The sequence below is a fragment of the Malurus melanocephalus genome, unplaced genomic scaffold (genome assembly GCF_030028575.1).
Source record: "Malurus melanocephalus ecotype Western Australia unplaced genomic scaffold, MMel_1.1 scaffold_160, whole genome shotgun sequence".
Lineage (NCBI taxonomy): Eukaryota > Metazoa > Chordata > Aves > Passeriformes > Maluridae > Malurus > Malurus melanocephalus.
This window is the reverse complement of record NW_026623392.1, coordinates 972,513-992,791: the sequence shown is the minus strand read 5'-3', so window position 1 is coordinate 992,791 and position 20,279 is coordinate 972,513. Positions and strand designations below refer to the sequence as shown.

Here is a 20,279-nt window from a genome sequence, read left to right as displayed (position 1 = left end):
CTGGCTGTGTAAGCTGCTGTTTCAAGATCAGACATCTGTCCTTAAAATATTTTGCTGCTTGGAAGTTTTTTTCTTTACCTTGAAATAAAGCCAAGTTTTTCCTTCATAAAGGAGAACACTTGAATAAACACAACCCTAGTATAAAGCCAGTTGGGACTAGTCTGTTGGCAAGGGCTTGAGTTCTTTTCACATAGGGAATTATTAGAAAGTGAATTTAACTTCTCCCCTCTCAAGSGTCCCTCACATGGTCTCTGTTCTTGACTTCTGTATTATTAAGCAAAATGGAGCAGTCCAAAGTTTGCAGAAATATTACACTGGAACACATCCATATATTTTCTCTTGCTTTTCAGAAAAAAACAGAACATTTCATTGGTTTAACTTTGAAATTGTGAAAGATGCAAGTGTTTGTTAACTATGGTATACCCATAGGGACATTTATTTACACATACCAAGTGGGTAAACCTTGTAAGTCTCCTGTTACAGAACCAAGGCAGCTGAGAACTCTGTGTGGCTTAGAAAGGTTTGTGCATTGTGGGGAGCAATGTTGGGATGCAGCAGTGCCTAACTATGAATTGGATTCTGCAGAAGTTGGCACACCTTTCTTTTTCCTACAAAATTGCTCTTTGAGTTGGATTTTCTGTATGTTGGACCAGGTCATGAGTTACAATGCTAGTAATATCTGAAACCAGTTAATAATTTCTCATTTCCTTTGTCCTCTGTTATATAAAACAATTCTTCTCTGAGACCTCTCGCTTTCTAAGTTTGGGAAGGTGAGGGAGTAGCTACGTRATACAAACTCTCTACCCTTTTTTGTATTGTGAGAAAAAGCACTTAGAAATAAAAACCCCAAGATGCAAATAGACAAAATTAACTTTTGCATTTCCATTATCTTTTCTCATTCACCTAGTTAGTCAGAAAACTTGCTACACAATCCCTTCTTGTGTAATCAGTGACACTTATAGACAACAGTGATATGTCTATTGTTCAACCTTTATGTTTGAAATATAAGAAAATGCTGTTGTCAAAATTCTTTTTCAAGTAATAGGAGAAWCATTTTTTTTTAATATTCTGTCCTCTGATTCATATTTGCTGAAAAAAATCTGAATACCTGCTCCATATTTAGATGACTGCTCAAAACTTACTCCTTTTTCCTCTCCAGTATATTAGTCCAGGAAACGGAAATGTCTAAAAGACACAGAACCATGAACTCTCATCTTTGGAGCTGAGGAATGTAAGGGCTGCAAGCTGACTGATGATAGATGTGACTCAGAGTCATTTCATCACATTAAGAACACAGCCAGGCCCCTCTGTCTCCTCCTGTGTAACATCTGTCCCTCTCTGGGAAGATAACCTGGCACGAACTGTGATGCTTCTTTCCTATGTATTCTCTGATATGTGCAGACAAAASTGCAGTGGCCAAGGAGCTGGATGAGTGACTGCCTTGTGTGAGTGCCTTGTGCAGTCTGGCTGCAGCTCCAGGACAGGCAGTGGTGTGGTGCAGCTGTAGGTACAGTGCAAACCCTGACTTGTGAAGTGTTCACAGGAACCATCCTCAAATTAAATTTGTTGAAATCCTAGTGGCAGGATTTGTATTCAAGTAGTAATGAGGATACAAAGGGCATAGCACATCCATGGTAATGATGTGGTGACTTTGGGCAACACAGAAAATGTAAAATTCCTAAAATCTGATCTTTGTTGCATATATATCCATTTTCCAGTCATCTAGGAGATAGTGTATTGCATTCCTTTAACTGTTTTCCTGCTTTATTGTGGGGCAGGCATCTTTGTGTTTGAAATTCAGATGACATTTGACACAACGAAATTTAATCTCAGATTGGTGTATTTGAACAGCATGAATCTCCTACAGTAAGGAATTCTCACTAATTGTCAGGTGCCCTTGATTTATCTGGTTTCATTCTCAGTCTTTCACTGACAACCAAAGGAAAGCCAAAGGAAATCAAATTTCAGGTTGTATTTGTGGCTGTCTTTGCTCTTGCACAAAAATTGCTAAAGGAAAAAAGGAAACTCATCTCTGCAAATAATTTCTCACAAGTAGGCAAAGATCATATAGTAGAGAAMACTTGGCACTGCAGTACAAAGCAGATGTATTTAGAACAGTGTGTTAGTGTGCTGTGTAGACAAGGATTCATTTGGGCAAAACAGCTTTAAACCCAGAAACAGTAAAACAGAATGAAGAGTGTGAGCCAAGGGAATCCACTTCATACCTTGGTTGCAAGATTATCAAGAGTTTGAACAGGGAATGGAGAAGCAGSTCCTGGAAATACTGATTCACATGATAGTAAATGTATTCTTTTCTTTTAATCAAAGGGATGTTTCTGAACAGTCAGCCATAGGACTTTGGCACAAACCTTCCAGCAGCACTGTGTTCAGCATCAAGCACTAGTTAAATCCAGTCCTTGCTGGCTGAAGAGCAAAGGATTATCTCTTTTAAGATAATTCTAAAGTCTGACAAATGCTCAGGGCCACACGACATTGCAAAGAGATCTGTAGCTGTGTGGAGTCTTCTGCAAAGAAATTTTCACAGGTATTTGTTGTATTTGTAAGAAATGGGTGTTCCSATTTCTGCCAGTTGTGGTGCAGTCACACACTTGGAAGGAGCTTTATTTGCCATCACATCTTCTGCTCTTGTGGTCTCCTCCCTTTTGGATTTGCACATTTCCTTCCCCTCCAGCATTGATATACAGCCAAAAATCCAGATGTTGGAATATTAAATGGACTATGTACTTAACTCRTGTAACAGGGCTAGGGTGCACTGCCTCCTTTCCTAAATTTTGGTCAACAGGGCTATGTAAAACTCCAGMACATTTAGATTCCACATGTTTTGCAGGCCATTTGCAAAACACTCCACCTCTGCCCCCAACTTTATGTTCTGACTGGTATTAGTTTCTACARGACAGGCAGAACTTTGGTATTTCAGTACTGTAAGCTCAAACAGAGCTTTACAAGAATGAACTTAAAAAGTAGAAAACTTGAACCTGTAAGTTTGAATGACTTCTTTGCAAGTATCTCAGTTACAGCTGCATATAGTGAGAAGAGAAAACATTTGTGTTTTTGTAAATACATAAATTGTATGTATTKGGGCGAATCAGCAGTGTTGTTTAAATGGATGCTAATTGAGGTGATACTGTGGTAGCTGTTCAGCACCAAGGATGGAGAAAACAGAACTGTATTGAATGGAKGCTTCCACTCCTGGCTGTGCCATTGGAGTTGTCTCATGCACTGAGGAGTGGCTGCTCCGCCTGTGCTGATTTTTCAGAGGGAACAGATTGTATTTTTGCATGGTACAGATAGAAAAATGGATTGGCGTATTTTCCATCTCCTGCTYCAAAAGGGCAAAACAAAACCAGCATCAAAGTCATCACCATGCCATAGAACTGTTCAGGAAACAATTCAATACTTGCTGTGGAAGCAGTGACTCACTGATGTGTGGGAGAGGTGAGTGCCTGTCAGTGCTCACGAGGCTGTTCTGACCATCACTCATAACTGAAACTATTTGTGTTCTTCACTCTCTTCCTGAAGTGTTRTAACTGTTTATGCTCTTTATGACATTTGTGAACCAGAAAATAATAATGGTAGGTATTGTAAGAGTTCAGGCAATAATTAAAATACAGAATTTCGGGGTCAGCAGGGAGTCAATGTGCAGTAAACAGCTCTAACTTTGGTTAGGTTATATTGAGTTTTCCACTTGTTCTCTGAAGTACCACTCTTTTGAAGAGAATTTTGGAGATCTTTAGTCCTGAAATGGGCATGGTACTACTTGCCAGCAAYAATACTGAGATACGATCAGGGTGGTGCTGACACGCATTAGCTTTAGCCACTTAGATAAGAGGTGTTTTAAAAAGACATGGAGCTAACATCAACCACATAAACTGTATTATTTTGTTAAACTGTTTCTTGTCATTGCCAACGAAGTCAATTTAAGGTAGATTTTAAGAATAATTTAATGAATGTTCAGACTGCGCTCTTACTGAATTTAGTACATCTGTATGTGCAAGCCCTGTCTGCATTTTTGAAGGCTTTAGCCTTATGGTCCACATAAATACGCACTTTGTGTACAAATTCTAGGAAACAAGAAAACCTTCTTAAAGAATATATTATGTGGGGTTGGTATCTGATCTTMGGTATTAAAATGGTTTTCTGCTTCTCCAGTTGAGTTGTATAAATAGAAGCACAAAGTTTGCTTACTCTTGCTGAATCTGGAATATTAAGTAATCTGGCATATTTGCAGAAGATCAGTGTATTGAAGCAGACGTGAGTGCTTTGTCAATATGTGATTTATTTCAGATTACATTTAGTCTGTTTTTGGACTAGAGCAGCTTTACTATCCTTGTGGTTTTAAATTTTCTGAAGGGAAAAAGCAATTAGTGCATTTTAGAGATCTATGTATTATTTGAACCTGTTCTACCTATTGAGTATAAGAACTTTTTAGTTGTAAATTTCATGTTTAGGTAACAAAAAAAAGGTCAAACTTTCAATTTGAAGTACTTCTACTGTTTTGTTTTTTTTCTATCACAGTATTTTCATGCCTAGTGAATGTGAGCTGTCTGATTAGCTTGAAGGTATGAAACCTCAAAACTGAAATCGCAGGACCCTGGGTTTGCTTGTGAGTGGTCCAGCWGAGGTGTGTGAGAGAGCAGCCTGAGCCAGGGTCCAGGCACGGTGAAACTCTGTCCTGCTGTGCTAGGGCTGTGTGTTTGTGCTTGGATTCAGTGCCCAGAGGCTCCTGGCAGTGGGGGAGACAGGTTCCTTCTAACCCAGGTGGAAATGAGAGCTGCCGATTGAACTGGGTGGGATCAAATGGGGACACACCCACAAGCACTGCATTCACCTTCTGTTTGCCTGTGGAATGTACCTGTTAGGATAAGGAATCTTCATCTTCTTCACTCTTAAATGTTGCTAACACCACCACTTCAAAACACTTGAGCAAACTCCTCCAGTAAGCTCTTTGTAGAGTGGTGTCTCAAAGCTGAATGGCTGTCTTGACTCTGATAGATGACAGCCAGAAATTGTCTGTATTTCACATCTTTATTGCTGCAGCATGGCTGGAGGTTTAGGTACATTTCATAGGCCTTACATTGGCTTTTTGGATGGGAGAGCTACAATCCCATTTAGAGTATCTTTCCTTAAAACAATRGAGAGAAGTTGTTTTGCTGTCTATCAGAGGTATTAGTGTGAGATGCATACTTTAGATTTTTTTATCGTTTTTTATTAGCTGTTACTAGTTGATATCTCCAAGACCATCTTTTCACATGACTACTTTTCCCAGATRGCTTTACTTTTTCCATTGTAACAAGAACAAAACCTTTTTTCTCTCAAGTAATTTTCTAGCTAGTGAGAAGCTATTGAATATCTTAGTGAAAGAGTCTTTATATGAGTAGCTTTTTTTCACTAAACTGGTTCATATATACATACTATAATGTAATTTGAATTCTTAAGGTTGTCAAAAATGAATAGCTTGCTTCTTCTTACTGTGTGAAGTTTATTTGACTAAATGAAGTTCAGCATAAAGCACAGATAGGTAGTGAAACCAGCTATTGTGCAGGTAARAAAATCTGTGATTAATTAAGTGGACCACATCTGGATGTGACCACAATCTAATAGTGAGGGGCTGTAAATAGCATCAAAGATTTGTAAGCGTTAGGTCTGTGGACAGCAGGAAATATTTGAAAGCCAAAGCAGGATCAAATGTTTGGGTAAAAATTATGGTTATAGCTAACCACAAATCAAGTGAGAGCCATTAGAATGTTGTTTGTTATCCTGTGGTTGAATGTAAATTCTCAACATTGCTCCTTTGATTCATAAAGCAAATGAGGGTCGGGCTGCAACCTTGAAGCAGTGTGAGACAATGGAATGAGACAAGCAGGCTCTGCTGACTGTGTTGTGCTGTGCCTTTGGAGGTTTTCTGAAGGTTCCTTTGCTGAAGTGCAGCTGTGGTTCCTCCCTGCTGAACCCCCTGTTCATTTGGTTTCCACTGAAGCACATGCAGCACCAAGCCCTGCCCTGATGTCTGTACTTGGAGTGCCTCGAACGATAAATGCTTCAAATGCTGGCTGTGTGCTGGCATTTTTATTAAAATGGTGGGGTTTTTTTCTATTTCTATTAAAATGGCTGGTTCTATTAAAATGGCACATGCTGGCTGTTACCCTCCAGCAGCCATAACATCTGCATTGGTGTCTCATGTAATGCCCTTCACAGACAGAGACAAATGGAAGGAATTATGTTTATAGAATTGTACAAGGTAAATCTATAAGATCATACATGAAGTTCAAAGGTTTTAACAGTGGCCAGAGAAAAGGATTATCCTCAACTTCTTTGTACATTGAGGAGAGAGCCATCCAGCCAATATCTAGGCAGACTTTGGAGGAATTAATCCCGGAAAAATTAGTGTCCTTCCTAGTGGAGAGGAGAGAGATTTATCAAAGGCAAGAAACAAAAGTTGGTGTGAAAATATCAGAAACTGTCTGGGAAAGGACTCTAAGTTCACAAATGCAAACTATAATTCTGAAAGATGAGGAGCCAGAGCTTTCAGATGCCAAAGCATTATGTGTTTTCTTATTCCGAATCTGATGTACCTCCTGCCTGGAGGGRAAGGATTTAAATGAGCAGCATGTCTGTGAGTTGCCTGCTCATGTCATTGTCAACTTTCTCAGTCTGAATTTCTGCAGTGGGCCTTTAGGAGTGCTGTGGGAGACTCTGAAGGCGTCCTTGAAGTCAAAGCACAGAGCATCCCTTCCCCTCCACTCGTGTGCTGAGTTTGTCATGAATCACAGAAGACAGTAGCTTGTTCAGGCACAACTTGACCTTGGTGTGTCCATGATGCTTGATCCCAGGGGTTATTTTTCTTGGGTTTTTTTTTTTGTTTGTTTTGTTTTGTTTGTGTTTTTGGTTTTTTACTGTCCTTCATGCATTTGGAAATGATTTCCAGAAGGATTGACTCTGCAGCCTTTCTGAGGGCTGTTWTGGTGACCCACCTGTAACTGAGCCTCTGCTCCTCCTTGCCCTTAATGAAGACGGATGTGGCAGTTGCAGTTTAGGCATCACCTCCAAGCACCATGACCTCATCTGGTCCTGAAAATCTGTGTATATAAAATTTTCTCAGGTGTTTCCTAACTTGATCTTTCTCATTTCCACAGACTCAGTGAGAGTGATTTAAATGYACAAAAATTCATGGGAATGGAAAAAAAAATACATACTTCTGCTTGAGACACTTAAATCCAAAAGTTTTTAAAACTTATTTGTATATTTTCCATTGTGAAAACCATGGAATTGGTATAATTCTGCCCTGTCAAATCTATAAAGAGGCCAACTTCTGTGACTTGACAAATCTCCAGTTGATGTCAACTTTGAAGTCAATGAGGATTTCCTTGAAGGAGGGACATCATGATTTGGATTAAAATATTTATTTATTATTGATAAATAAAGTCCACCTGGTCACCATATGATGCAAGAAAAAACAGTTTGAGAGTTTCTTTTTTATTTCAGTTTAGTAGAACATTTTATTWCATTCCAAAACAAATAAATCTTTGTCTTGACTGATACTTTTWAAGAATGTATTATTGGTTACAAAGYAGCAGTTGTGAAGGCTAATTTGAATAGAAGTGCAGTACAAACTTTGTGTTTAGGTGTAAAAAATTAAGGGGTTTTGGTTGTTTTGCAAAGACATTTTGATTTCACAAGGATTGTAAGTGCCACCTTGTGGACATCATTATTCTTGTATCTCATTATAGGACACAATGGTGAAGTAGAATAATAAAATTCAATTTCAAAATCTGTGACAGAAATTAGTTACATTTTCTTTGAGGACTGGGAGATTTTGATTGATTTTCCARCATTGCTATTGATGTGCTTAAGTCAAAGAACACTCTACTGCTKGCTTGAATGGCAGTGAATAAAGGCAAACTCTGCTTGTCTTACTGTGAAGTCCTACTACTTCATGATCTTTGTAGTTCTTGCTGGAATTCCTTTGTTGATTACTGTCAGATCTTTCTCCTGAGTAAGATTATCAATGRAATACCTTAGGAGTGAAAGCCCAGATGTCTGGTATTCTAACAAGCTCTTTATGTTGTAACCCCAAATGTCCTTGTGTGAGAGTGGCTTGATAAAATAGTTCATGCAATGTCATGAAATAGCCCATGTGATTTTTGGAGGGTGTTTCTTTGTCGAACATCCCCCATTGCAGGGGTTTCTTTGTCGAACATCCTGGCACTGGGTAGATCAGCTATGCCATGTTTTTAAAGGGTTTTGGAGAATGTCTTGTCTCCAGTGTGTAAGTACAATGATGTCTGTAACAGCAAGCCTTGAGTTGGGCATTTCTATCCTTTTCACAAATAAGACCAAATTTTATTCTGAGGAATACAGAGTTTATAATTATATGCAGCTGATTTTCTGTTTGTTCATAGCTGAAAGATACTGTCCTAAGATTCAAGGTATATTAAATACCTGCTGATTATCTTAAAGCTGTCTCTTGGGGATCTGGAGCTCTCTCACTAGCCAACTGAAATTCGAGCCTGTACTCCAGAAGTAAACCCTGTGTGTTTGTCTGTGAGCTGTTTAGCTGTCAGCCAGTCACAAATTCCTACTTRTCTCCAGGCTATACTTAGGCCATAACCAGTATCAAAATTTCAGGACATCAAATCTCTTCCTTGGCTTGCTGCTCAAGTGTTTTCTGTGTTGTCACACAACAGAAGCTAATTTATCTCAGAAAAATTGTTTTTTAAACTGTTACAGAAAATGGAGAGCAGTGTTGATTTTGCAAAAATGCAGTTATATCCCTGGCTACCCAGGATTCCATTCCTACAGCACCTCAGCTGTAGGGAAGCTGTTTTCTGGATTGTACAAATCAAGGTCAGGTTGGATGGGGCTTGGAGCAACCTGGTCTAGTGGAAGATGGCCCTGCCCTGGCAGAGGTGCTGGAACAAGATCATCTTCAAAGTCCCCCTCCAACCCAAACCATTCTATGATTTTAGGAAATTACTTTGTTTTAAACTATCGTGTCCAAGTGTGTGTGACTGAGTGGGTTGAACATTTTCTACTCGATGAAGAGGTGSATTTATTCTACAACTGTCTAGATGCAGTATTATAAAGATTTCTTAGGTAACTTTTCTGGTGGGAATTGGCTGAGTGCTCAATTTTAGAGGACATTAGGACTTTTTAGATGAAGTAGTTCTGCTTTTGTAAAAAGCCTATTTTGAATCATAACAAAATCATAGCACTCCACCTCATTTCTGAGCAGCAGCTGTGGACTATGTTGTTCAGAGATTCTTTCCTTCAGCTAAGGAGTGTGCAGTCAGCATGATCAATTCATTGCTGCTCGAGGTGTGTTCTTGGGTTTGGGTAGCAGGATGTAAAAATCTGTTGGCTAACTTGAAAACATCAAGTYTGTGAATGCTTTGGGTTTTATTGCCTTTTTCCATATAGAAGAACAATGGATGACATTGCTGAAATGCTGATTCACAAAATCCTTTCAGAACTGATTATTCTCTGAAAGTCATATTGTTATGTCYGAAGTCTGCAGTTGTAAGATCTTGGAAAAAGAAATCTTACTTTATTTTGCAGAACATTGGCTGTGACGACTATCTGGGTTCTGACAAGGTGATTGACAAGTGTGGAATATGTGGAGGGGACAACACTGCTTGCAAGGTTGTGTCTGGAGTTTTCAAACACACGCTAACAAATCTTGGCTACCACAAGATAGTGGAAATTCCCGAAGGAGCTACTAAAATCAACATTACTGAGATGTCAAAGAGCAACAACTATTTGGGTAAGTTGCATCTCAGTGAATGAAGAATGCTTTGTGTGCTGGTGCTACTGGGTGGAGACTGTGCCAGGAAAGGTCTTCTGAGCAGCGTGGAATCTATTTCAAGAAGAAGAGGGGAAAGAGAAAAAATCATTAAACACGTGTTTTGTTCAGAACTAACTGGCTGTTTGTAATTCTGGGTTGATCTTACATGACAAACACCTTGGACCTGTTACAGTCCATTTCCCTGTCTGTCTGACTTAGCTTTAGTGTCTCTTATTACCTGGTTCCACTGTGACGTTTTCCTTTCCCACATCATTAACCTTCTCTGATCAGTCAAGAATCCAGCCAAGCAGATGCTTGTTTATATAAAAGACTACTTGAGGAGAAGATAAGAGCATCTTCTGATTGCCAAAAAGTTTCAGTTCTTTCAAAGTGCAAGTATATAAAAATTTTAGTGAGGTAATATGATTTTGAGGAGGTATTCACAGAATCCAAGGTTATTTGTACAATTGTTTATTCTGAAGCAGGTTCTTAATTCAAAACCATGGAATATTTAKAGTAACGTAACATCTTACGGTGTACTTCTAGATATATATAGTGGGTTGCAAATTGGAGATTGTGGAATTATGTGGAATTTATACCAGATCTACATGAGTCTTGTGTGCATTTATGAACTGTGGCAGTCCTTGTTTTAACCTTTCACATTCCTAGGTTATAAARCCCTTATTTTGTCTACATTTGTGCATGTTTTGGAGGCAATTCTGATGAGTGGACTGGAGAGAGAAGAATTAGTTATGATTTATAAAACTTGCCCCTCACCCTTCAATTTCTCTTCATCTCTTAGATCATCCTTCCATCGGTCTTAAAAATGGCCATAGCAGATGGTCAGACTGGAGCCACCTGAGGCCTTCCATGCCAGCCTGGTGTGGTTTTTGCTAGAACTGTCTGGCTGTGCTGAAGGTTCCAAATCCCAGTCCTTKTTGGACAGCTGCTTTGTCTCCCTTTTGGTGGGCAAAGCATCTCAGCTGCTGCTCAGCTACAAGAGAGAAAAGTGCTCATTATGGAACTGCTTCTACCCTCTTTTCTGCTTTCTTCCCCCTAATTCCTGCTGGAGCTGGAATGAGTTCTACAGAAACATTGCCTGTGGATGGGAGTTTATTATGGGCTGCAGTCTGAACTGTAAAWGTGAGTTCCATCATTTTACCAAGAAGTTACCTCAAAATTGAAGAAATAATAAAAGCTACCCACAGCCCAAGAAAGCCAAATATTTTGGACCTCTTGTCTGGGTGGTCTTATCAGTTCTAATTTGTCCTGGTTTCATCCAAATGAGTTTTTCMTACATAATATATCCATTCTATAACCATTCATCTTTTCATGTGAACAGTTTGTATAGCATCCRTCACTACTAACATAATTGATGATGAACTGAACCAATAATTCTATCTAAAGAATTTCCTTACAGAAATACAAGAATATTTGTACATTTGGTAGAAAATGGGTGAGAATGTAGCTTACTTGGCAGTACAGTGAAAGTAGTCACATTACTAGTATATAAAATCATGAAGTTGAATGCAATTTTTCTGTCAGATTTATGTGCCTGCATCTGAGAACAGCTGGCAGAAAAATGCCCTTAACTATATTAAAATGTCCTGAGCCACTTGAACATTTCTGCAGTGGGCAGGACACAAAGAGAGTAACATTTTTGATTAAAAATAACCAGGCTGTTGGYATGTATGGGAAAGTGGGAGAGTTTTTCTTTCCTATGCTACTCCTTGACTCCTTATCCCCTGAGCTCTTGGTTCATGCTATCATCTTTTCTTTCTTTCTTTTTTGGTTTTATCCATTTCATATGTTTTATTTTAAACTGCTGGTATGGATTTAGTCTGCAAAATTTGCCAGCTCCCTCCCATGTTAGGAATTCTTGAGGGTGTAATTCCAGCCTAGAAGGTCTCCAGCTGCTCTGCTTACACTGTTACACAGTGAACTTGGTTTATTGAGGCAGGTGAGTTACACCAGGACAGAAATGAACATGTTGAAGCAGATCAGAAAGCTAAAACTAAAAGAAATATTTATCAAACAATTTATTGGACAAGTGAAATGGTAATTATAAGGKGTTTTTTTGGCATATTGGTGGTCACAAATTTCTCACTGATAAAATAGCATTCAGAATTTAAATGTTTTTATAGTGCACATAACACTGGTAGTGCAGGGAAGCTTGAAAACTCCGATCTGGCATTTACTGTTTTCTCTATGTTTATGATAATAAGAAGTTTCAAACTTTAAAAACAATAAAAAATACTGAAAATATCCTTATGCTGCAGCAGCAACCAAAAAAATGACCCAGTAGCCATTCCTTTAAGGATGTAGTTGAGTCGTTTGCGAAACTGAATTTTCAATACCTTGTTCTGTCATAATCCAGTTGGAGCCATCAGAGCTGCKTTTAAGCAATACTCCATTTTTTTCAAGGAGTGTGAGTTGATTGCTTTTGGTTTTCCTTTGCACATTTTAAGTTTCTTCAATGCAAAATTGGAAGTCAACTTAAGATCACTAAGATTGGTTTTTCTTAAGGAGATGACAGCAGATATTCCTAGGAATCAGTTACTCTGTTTTTGTCTATTTAGAAGATTGTTTTGAGTTCCATGTGGTTTCATTCCAAGCTCCACATTTTKGTCAAAAGTACTAAGCAAGTGAGCAATCAGGAAAGTTTTCACAAGGAGATATTTCTTTAAAATCAGAAGGAGCTGGAAAAAGCAGGCAAGAATATAAGTTTCGAACTCAACTGAAAGTTACACAAACATCTGAAAGCTTCTCCATACTGCTTTTGTGAACCATTTTGTAGTAGTCTTGCTCATTTTTGTAAAGCCTGTAACCCTCATAAAAAGCACACTTCTRATGATTCTGCTGAATATGATTCAGCTTACTGAGGTTTGCTCATTTTGAGGACKGAATTTTTGGGTTTTGCACACAAGCTGGAGTGGTTCCAGAATCAAATTTTTAAGTTCTTGCTACTTGAAAACAATAAACTTTTGTTAAAAAGAGAAAACATGGCAGTGGTATGTAAAGCTTTMAAGTGTTTCTGGAATGTTATCTGGGTACTCAGGATATGCAGATTAAAGGAGCTGGGCTGTTCAGCTGGTTGTCCATGGAACTTTGTAATTAATTTATCACAAAATACTAGTTTGGAATGAATTGAGTTTTATACAGCACAAATACAGTATTTTCTTCTCTCCATGCCCAATTCCTTTTAGGCTTTCCATTTCTTGTAGATCTGTACTGTAGGAAGAGTGTCCATCTGATAAAGGAAAGTATTTTAGCAGCTRAACTGAGAATGGGCTGCAACATTAACTAGTGTTTCCTAGAGCCAATATGGACTAACTCTAATAGAGTCATAAGGTGTATCTGAAATTCCCCAGGAAACATCTCATGCTGCTTTTCTAGTGTGTGTTTGTTGGGAAAGAAAGCAGTCCAGTTTGGGAGTGCTATATAATAGCTATTCATAACTATTAATGATGCATTCATCAGTCTGTATATTTACTCTAGTGGTTTTTTACAGTTAAAAGCAAAAGCTATGTATTACAGCTCTATAAAAGTGTAGACAAGGCTGTAGGGTGTTCAGCCCTGAGCTATGGCAGAATGACTTGCTTCTCAAGTAGTTTTCAGCAGTATTTTCTTCCTGCTCACGTGTAACAGAACCTTTTGGTAACAGAAYTGCTGACCTTGGACAGACCTTTCCATTGGCAAAGCACTTCTGTCACATGCTCAAGGCAAAGAGACAAAGACATACTTCTTTTCCCACTGGTAATCATCAGCTGGACAGTTCTCAGCACTGACTCGGGAACCTTGCCACTGAATTAAGTAGGACCAYGATACCTTCAGTGGGACCAGTATGTTACAACACTTGTGCTGAAAACATGTGGCTTGGAGGATAAATCTTCATCTTTGGGACTGGGATTTGAGATAATGGCAAAATTGAAAGCCAACTAATACAAATTTGAAGTGATTATTGGAAGGTGCTTTTTTTTTGCGTGTTGTGTCTTGAGAACCTAATTCAAAGAAGCTGGTTGTGATCCACAGCCATAGCCTCAAGAGCAAGTCAGTCTGTTGAGAAGCAGGTATCAGTAGTWCAGATTAAAATTTGGCTTCATACAGGATAGAAAGATACAATGCTTGAAAATGTGTTAGTTTTGAAATGCATTGTATAATGAACTTTAATGGAGATAATCTCTGTAATGTCTTAATGTCTTAATGTCTGTAACTCAAGGAACAGTTTGTTTCAAGGGCAGTTGTCCAAGTGTGGAGTYCTGTGGGTTTGGGATTGGGTCCAGGAAAAGGTACCAGACACACTGCCTGTCCTCGCTGGCCCTTGGGCTGTGTCAGGTGTCCTGTCCAAGGGCAGGTGGATACTTCAGCCTTTGGCCAAGTCTCCTAATATTTTGTTTCTTACCTGAATACTATTTGCTATAAAGATGTTTGTTTCATGRTGAAATTTATTTCAATGCTAATTGTAAAGCTCATTACAGTTCCTTCAGGGAATATATTATGTATTTCARTTTTGTTTTTCATGGAGTTAAGTCATTTCAGCCACTAAATGAGGTAGAGACATCTTTGGATCGAATCCATGTTCCCTGCTTTCTGTGAAATGATACTCTGCTATTTCTAGCATCTTCTATTAGCACATGCCAGTATACACAATTTGTGATTAAAATAAAACTTGCAGATTAATATCTTTTGAAACAAAAGTCCAAGGGWTGTTAATAGCACTCTTGTGAATTTGGTGTGCCTGGACATGAATATGGTTTTATGGAATCTGTCATATGAAAACAACYGGGCCTGATACTAACGGGGCTGTGAAAAGGTGCTCTGAAAACCATTTCCATTCAGTATTCCCTGCAGCAGATAACATTCAAACAGTACATCTCCTGATGAAAGATTGTTAGTGGCTCTTGAACTTAAAATAACATTTYGAAATCACAGCAAATAAAGGCGTTMGATTAGAACACTGGCAGGGAATTTAGAGGATAAACATTGCTAGAGGCACTGCTGTGATCATGTGAAGAGCTTTATACTATATATCTAGTCATTGATTTCCTTCTTGTGGGGTTATTAAATCAACTAATAYACTCCAAAATATGCTTTTTCTAATTGCTGCTAATGATTTTTCAGAATTTTATTATTTACATGAGATTAAAGGTTTCTGTGCAGAAAAGCTGCAATGAATACTGTATAAYAATATGGAGAGGATGCACACTGGAATTTTCAGAGTTTGGAATAAACATTTTGCAAGGRATTTTCTTATAGTAAACTTCTGTTCCAGTGCTTCAGTGTGCCTTGGGCTCAATGACTCTTCCACTGCATGAGAACTATCAGTGCTCCATTGATAATTGTTGCATTTCTGTTCCAAATCTGCAATTTCTCATTTGAGTTTATGGAGTGCTGTAAACCAAAGCTACCCTATTACATGTGTTTATTGTGATGGGCTTGTGAGACACGCCCTGAAGGACTCAAATATTGGATTTCTTATGGTRTCTATTAATCATTGAGTGCATCCCTATGTGTGTCATTGCATTAAGATTGGAGTGTCTCTCTTGCACTTACAGCTTCCTGAATGCACATTAAAAAGCCATGAAATTGCAATATCTGGATCAGAATAACTATTTTTTTTACCTTTTGTCCTTTCTACTCTTTGACTGTTCTCTGCTGGAGTTAAACAACAAAGATACTTCTTTGTAGAGCCAACAGTGTGCTCCAAACTGGGGAGAAAAGATTTAAGGAATCATGTCTTAAATGAACTGAAAKTAGACACAGCAAGTTCAAACCAGAAGGAAGGTGCAGAGTAAATTATGAATGTCTGAAGAGGCAATTACAATCATGTGTAACCTTAAGCACAACATTTTGAATAATGTTTCTAAGACATGGTTTTTATGRTTAGGTATCCTAGTGAAACTGTTGTGTCCATATTTCCTGAATACTGAACTCTAGAGTCAGGAAATACTACACAGGAGAAGGAATAACTTGGGACAGAGGAGGTGTTTTGGAAAATGTTTGCAAATCAAGCGTTCCTACAAAAACATGGTACTGGCCATGTAAATTGATAACTCCTGGTTATTTGCTTCTGCCTTATCTCTCTGTCTCTACTTAGTCTTGTCCCTAAGTGCTTCAGATTCTGGTTTTGGTCAACTATTTTCTTATTCTACCAGACCAGCCATTAATAGAAGCTTTAAAAACTTCAGGGCACCTCAAAAGTTTCAATTCAGTGTCAGTTTTAGAAGAGACACGATGAGCAGAGAAGATTCTGCCTTTTTTCACTTAATTCAGTTTAGTTAGGTAGCATTGCAAATTGTGGATATTCTCTGTATATGTAATCACAGTAATCATTTTAATTAACTGCTCTCTGTGTGGCCATGCTTTAATTCAAAAGCWACACAGGACTCCTAAGAGAGTTGTCTTTCTCATCAGGGATTTAAAAACAGCCCCAGTACTGAAGTGTCTGATGCTGACCTATCCYAGAAAGTGCTTTTCCATTGCTTTTTCCATTTTATGCACAGAAGCCCAGGATCTGATCAGACAAACATGCAGCTTATAGCAACTACCCAATTCAATGCCTGTGAGTTAATATTACACTATCTGCTGACAGATTCCCTTCAGGATTTATGTTTAGCCTGGGTGTGCTGGCCTGAGAAATTGAATAGGTTGCATTTCCTTGAGCTGAGAAATGTGGTATTGTGGTTAGTTGGTTATGGCTAAATGTGTTTATATTGTGATTTTTGATYATTTCATGGTCTTCCTCTGCAAACTGCAGTTTCATATGTGGGGGCCCACAGCCTGCCCTTACTTTGGGTGCTGTTAATTACCTTTACCACAGGCAGTCTGGCTTCCACGTTCTGTTTGAGGGATTCAGGACACTGTGGAGAGGTATGAGGAGTCTCTCTTTYGTGCCCAGAGGTGACAGGAATCTTAGAAGAGTATTGTGGTGAGAAGTTCTCCATCAGTCTGAGTTTGCATCCTGCTCTTTCTGGTCAKATTCCTGTGTCTGAGGGTAATGCACATATGGATAAGCTACCAGGGAGAATTAAAAGTAACACAAGTTTGCTTCCAATGCAGAAGGGTTAAAAACCAACAGCATACAGTGTATCAAGAAAATAGAGATGTGCAATCMCTCCCTTTCTAACATTTCTCACTTGTAGTTCACTATTAGGATGCCCTGTTCTCCATGAACACAYACTTACACTTCTATATCCTTTCAATTATTGTCCTTAGAACAGTTTCAAATTGATTTTCTGTGGGGAGTGTTTCTTTCACTAAATAAATGTTCATCTTACTGTRGCCAACATGTATTACTTGGCTGGGATGATCACTTACTAAAACCTTCAAAGCTGTTAAGATTTTGGATGAAATTCAACCCTGGTGTTAATGAATTCAACTCCACTGAATTCAAGTTGCACAAGCATCTTGCCCAGTGTAATGGACCTGTGGTTGGAACACAATATATCCAAGACATTATTCTTTGCTGACCATATATTATTTCAATACTGGTGTTGCTTAAATAATTACCATTTACAGTTTCTGGCAGAGTTATCTTATTATAGTCAATTCCAAGGTGACCTTTTCCCTCCTGGCTTCATTAAATAGCCATTGGTATCTAATATTCTGTATAGCAGTTTGTAGGGTTCCAGGCACATTTTGAAAACACACAAAAGACATACTTTCTCAAAATCTGGTTTAGTCTTTTTTATATATAAAGTGGCAGATCTCAAAAAAAAAAAATTACAAAAAGACCTTGCTACTCATCTAAGTGATGGGATATACTCTTTCCTCTGGCCTCAGTTAAGCCTTGATGGCTGGGTTAACTTGTGTGTCACAGTTTTCCACGACTATTATACCTCTGCAGGTCACTCACCATCAGTGTTTTCTCTCAGGAGTTCCAAAATGAGTTTCACCTTCTTTGCTGAGCGCAGGAGGTCTGAGAGAGAGCCCTGAGTAGGGGTGCTGAGCAAGTGGTGCTTTGTCTGGGGAGCTTATGACTTTCCATCTAGCCTGAATCTCAGCAGAATTCTCCATGTTGCTGTTTTTCCAGGCTTCTTGGCCTTTGTGCTCTGCATCTTGAAGAAGAAAGTGTTTTTTTCCAGCTGCCTATGCTGCCTGTGCTTTTTGGCTCCTACATGCTCATTGGTGACAGCGGTCATGGCCAGTTTTGGAACCCRTAGAAATCATGTTTTCATTTCCCATGTTTCCTGGTTGTGTCATCATATAATAGAGGTGGTGTTATATTTTTTACCATTTGTTTGTAAGCATTGTTCTTACAAACACAGCATTTGCTACAACAGCAGCAGCTGAAGCCTCCTGTTGCTTTGATGATCTGCCCTGCAAATACATCATCTGAACAKCAGCCAGCAGCAACGAGTCCCACTGAGGTGCTTGTTTCATAAGTTCTGTATTAAAGGAATGGGTTTTTGCCTTCTCGTGAAATAGGGAAAGATTGCTTTGAAAGGAAGTGGAAGGGATAAAGAGAAATATGCAAAATAGTGAGAAGAAAATCAGAAAAGCTGGCTGTTCAGTTTGACTTGTAAAGCACCCAGCAATCTGCTTGCTTATATAACTTTGCAAACCCCCTTGGCATGGAAGCCTCTGGAGAACTGACTCTGCAAGATTTTTAGTATTTCCTGCTTCTTGTCAGACCCCAAAATCTTTAATTCAGCCTTTCTCACAGTGTTTTGATTAGACTTCTGTTTCCAGTTACGGGCAGGACCAAGTAACTTGAATGCAAAAATTTCAAAGAAAAYGCATTAAAACATAAAAGAGATGGGCTGTTTGAACAGTTTTTATTAATCTGAACCCAATTAACAGAAACTTTTTAGATCTTGAAGCTTTAGATTATTTTTGTCTTCTAGCTGATGACCAAACCATCAGGCAGTTTCCATGAAAACACTCATTTGAAGGGTGCAGAGTGTTTGGAATATCAGCTCATTGTTCAAGGTTGCTTAAAATACCTGAGCTCTCTGAAGAGTGGGTGTGAAATGAGCACCTTTTGGTGTATGGGTTTCATGGTGCTGACTGATACTCACTAACATGAATTCTCCCCTTATTAATGGTGCTGACTCTCTGCTTTCACTCCAGTCTTCCTTTGTCTCTAAGAAAGCCAGCAAGGGACTGTTTTGGAAAYACCGGGTATTCTTTGGAAGTCATTAGCTTTGTAGTTGATTAAAATCCTTTATATATAATCTATTGCTCAGCTGTATTTTACCTGGAGTAAATGCTACTTTGTAAAGTAGTTACCAYGGTGCAGTCATTGGTCTGATACAAYACTATTCTCTTCTTACAAATTTTAATTCAAAATTAATTTTRTTCTGTGACTTAAATGTGCATAAAGAATGACCAGTCTGTCCAAGTCCATAAACCATCCACAGGCAAATTCCCAAATCTCATGAAGACACAATTCTTTCCTTTCATGCCAAGAAGAGAAGTTGTTACTAATTTAAATAGTTGTTCAAATGCTACACAACAAAACTTAAGAAAAAAKGGTTGAGAACCTGGTTTCAATTGTCATAGATATTTCTGTGCAGCATTCTTTGATTCCCTAATCTTATTTTATTCTGAGCAAAATTATCTTTTGGATAGCAAAAAACCTCTCTTTGTTCCTTAAGCATCCCTTGATCTAGTCAGATAGAAATGCRTTCTTACATCTTTGATTCTGTAAAAGAAACTTTTTTTTTTTTTGCTCTTCCTTCTCTTATTTCCCTTTGAACTGCTTGGTTTCAACATTTTTGGGTTTTACCCTTTTCAAAATCTCTTTTAGTAAAATAATCACCCAGTAGAAATTCTACATGATTAGTGGCTTCATGGTTGGATCCAATAAAGAGATTTCATCTGCAGAGAATATTTTTATATTGCAGCATTAAATTCCRAAAGAAATCCAAGTCTTTTCTAATACACAATACATATGGGGATTTAAAACTTGATTTATAGACTRTATGATTAAGTTAGTCAAGGGAGATTAAACTTTATCCTTTATTTCTTAACTCGCCCAGTGTCTTTGTTTTCTATTGAATATTACTTCAAACACTTTGTGTCAGAAGAATTTATGTGCTTAGAAGCACTACAGAGCCTGTCTCCCTTTCATATTTGTACCCGTGGCAGCAGCAGTTGCTCCCCAGTCATAAGTCCATTTTTTCAATACCAAACCAGTGTAATTCTGAAAATGCTGATAGTATGCTTGAGAGATCTGGGCCAGGTGAATGTCAGCTGGGAGATTATGGGCTGGCTTTTAATGAGCTACCTAGCAAAGATTACCAGCTTGCACTGCTAATCTAGACATGGCTTAGGGACCCTAAGACAGAACAACTGAGTATCTGCTGGCCACTGATAACCACCAAATGCTAGCAAAGGGTTTTAAGGTCATAACAGTCAGCTGCAGCTGTTGTGCATTGAGGTTAATCCTTACTGTGCATTGAGATTCATCCTTACTCTGCATTGAGGTTCATCCTTAGTCCATCTCCTTCACCTCCCTTCCCCTACTCCTGCT

At 38.5% G+C, this 20,279-nt stretch overlaps 1 protein-coding gene across 4 annotated transcripts in view; it reads left to right on the top strand.

Moving 5' to 3' along the window:
• THSD4 (thrombospondin type 1 domain containing 4) overlaps positions 1-20,279 on the top strand; it is a 236,479-nt gene that overhangs the window by 168,772 nt on the left and 47,428 nt on the right. For all 4 annotated transcript variants that reach the window (XM_057371864.1, XM_057371865.1, XM_057371868.1 and 1 more), the window contains exon 8: positions 9,577-9,781. In XM_057371864.1, the coding sequence (XP_057227847.1) occupies positions 9,577-9,781 (205 nt within the window). The remainder of the gene's footprint in view (positions 1-9,576; positions 9,782-20,279) is intronic.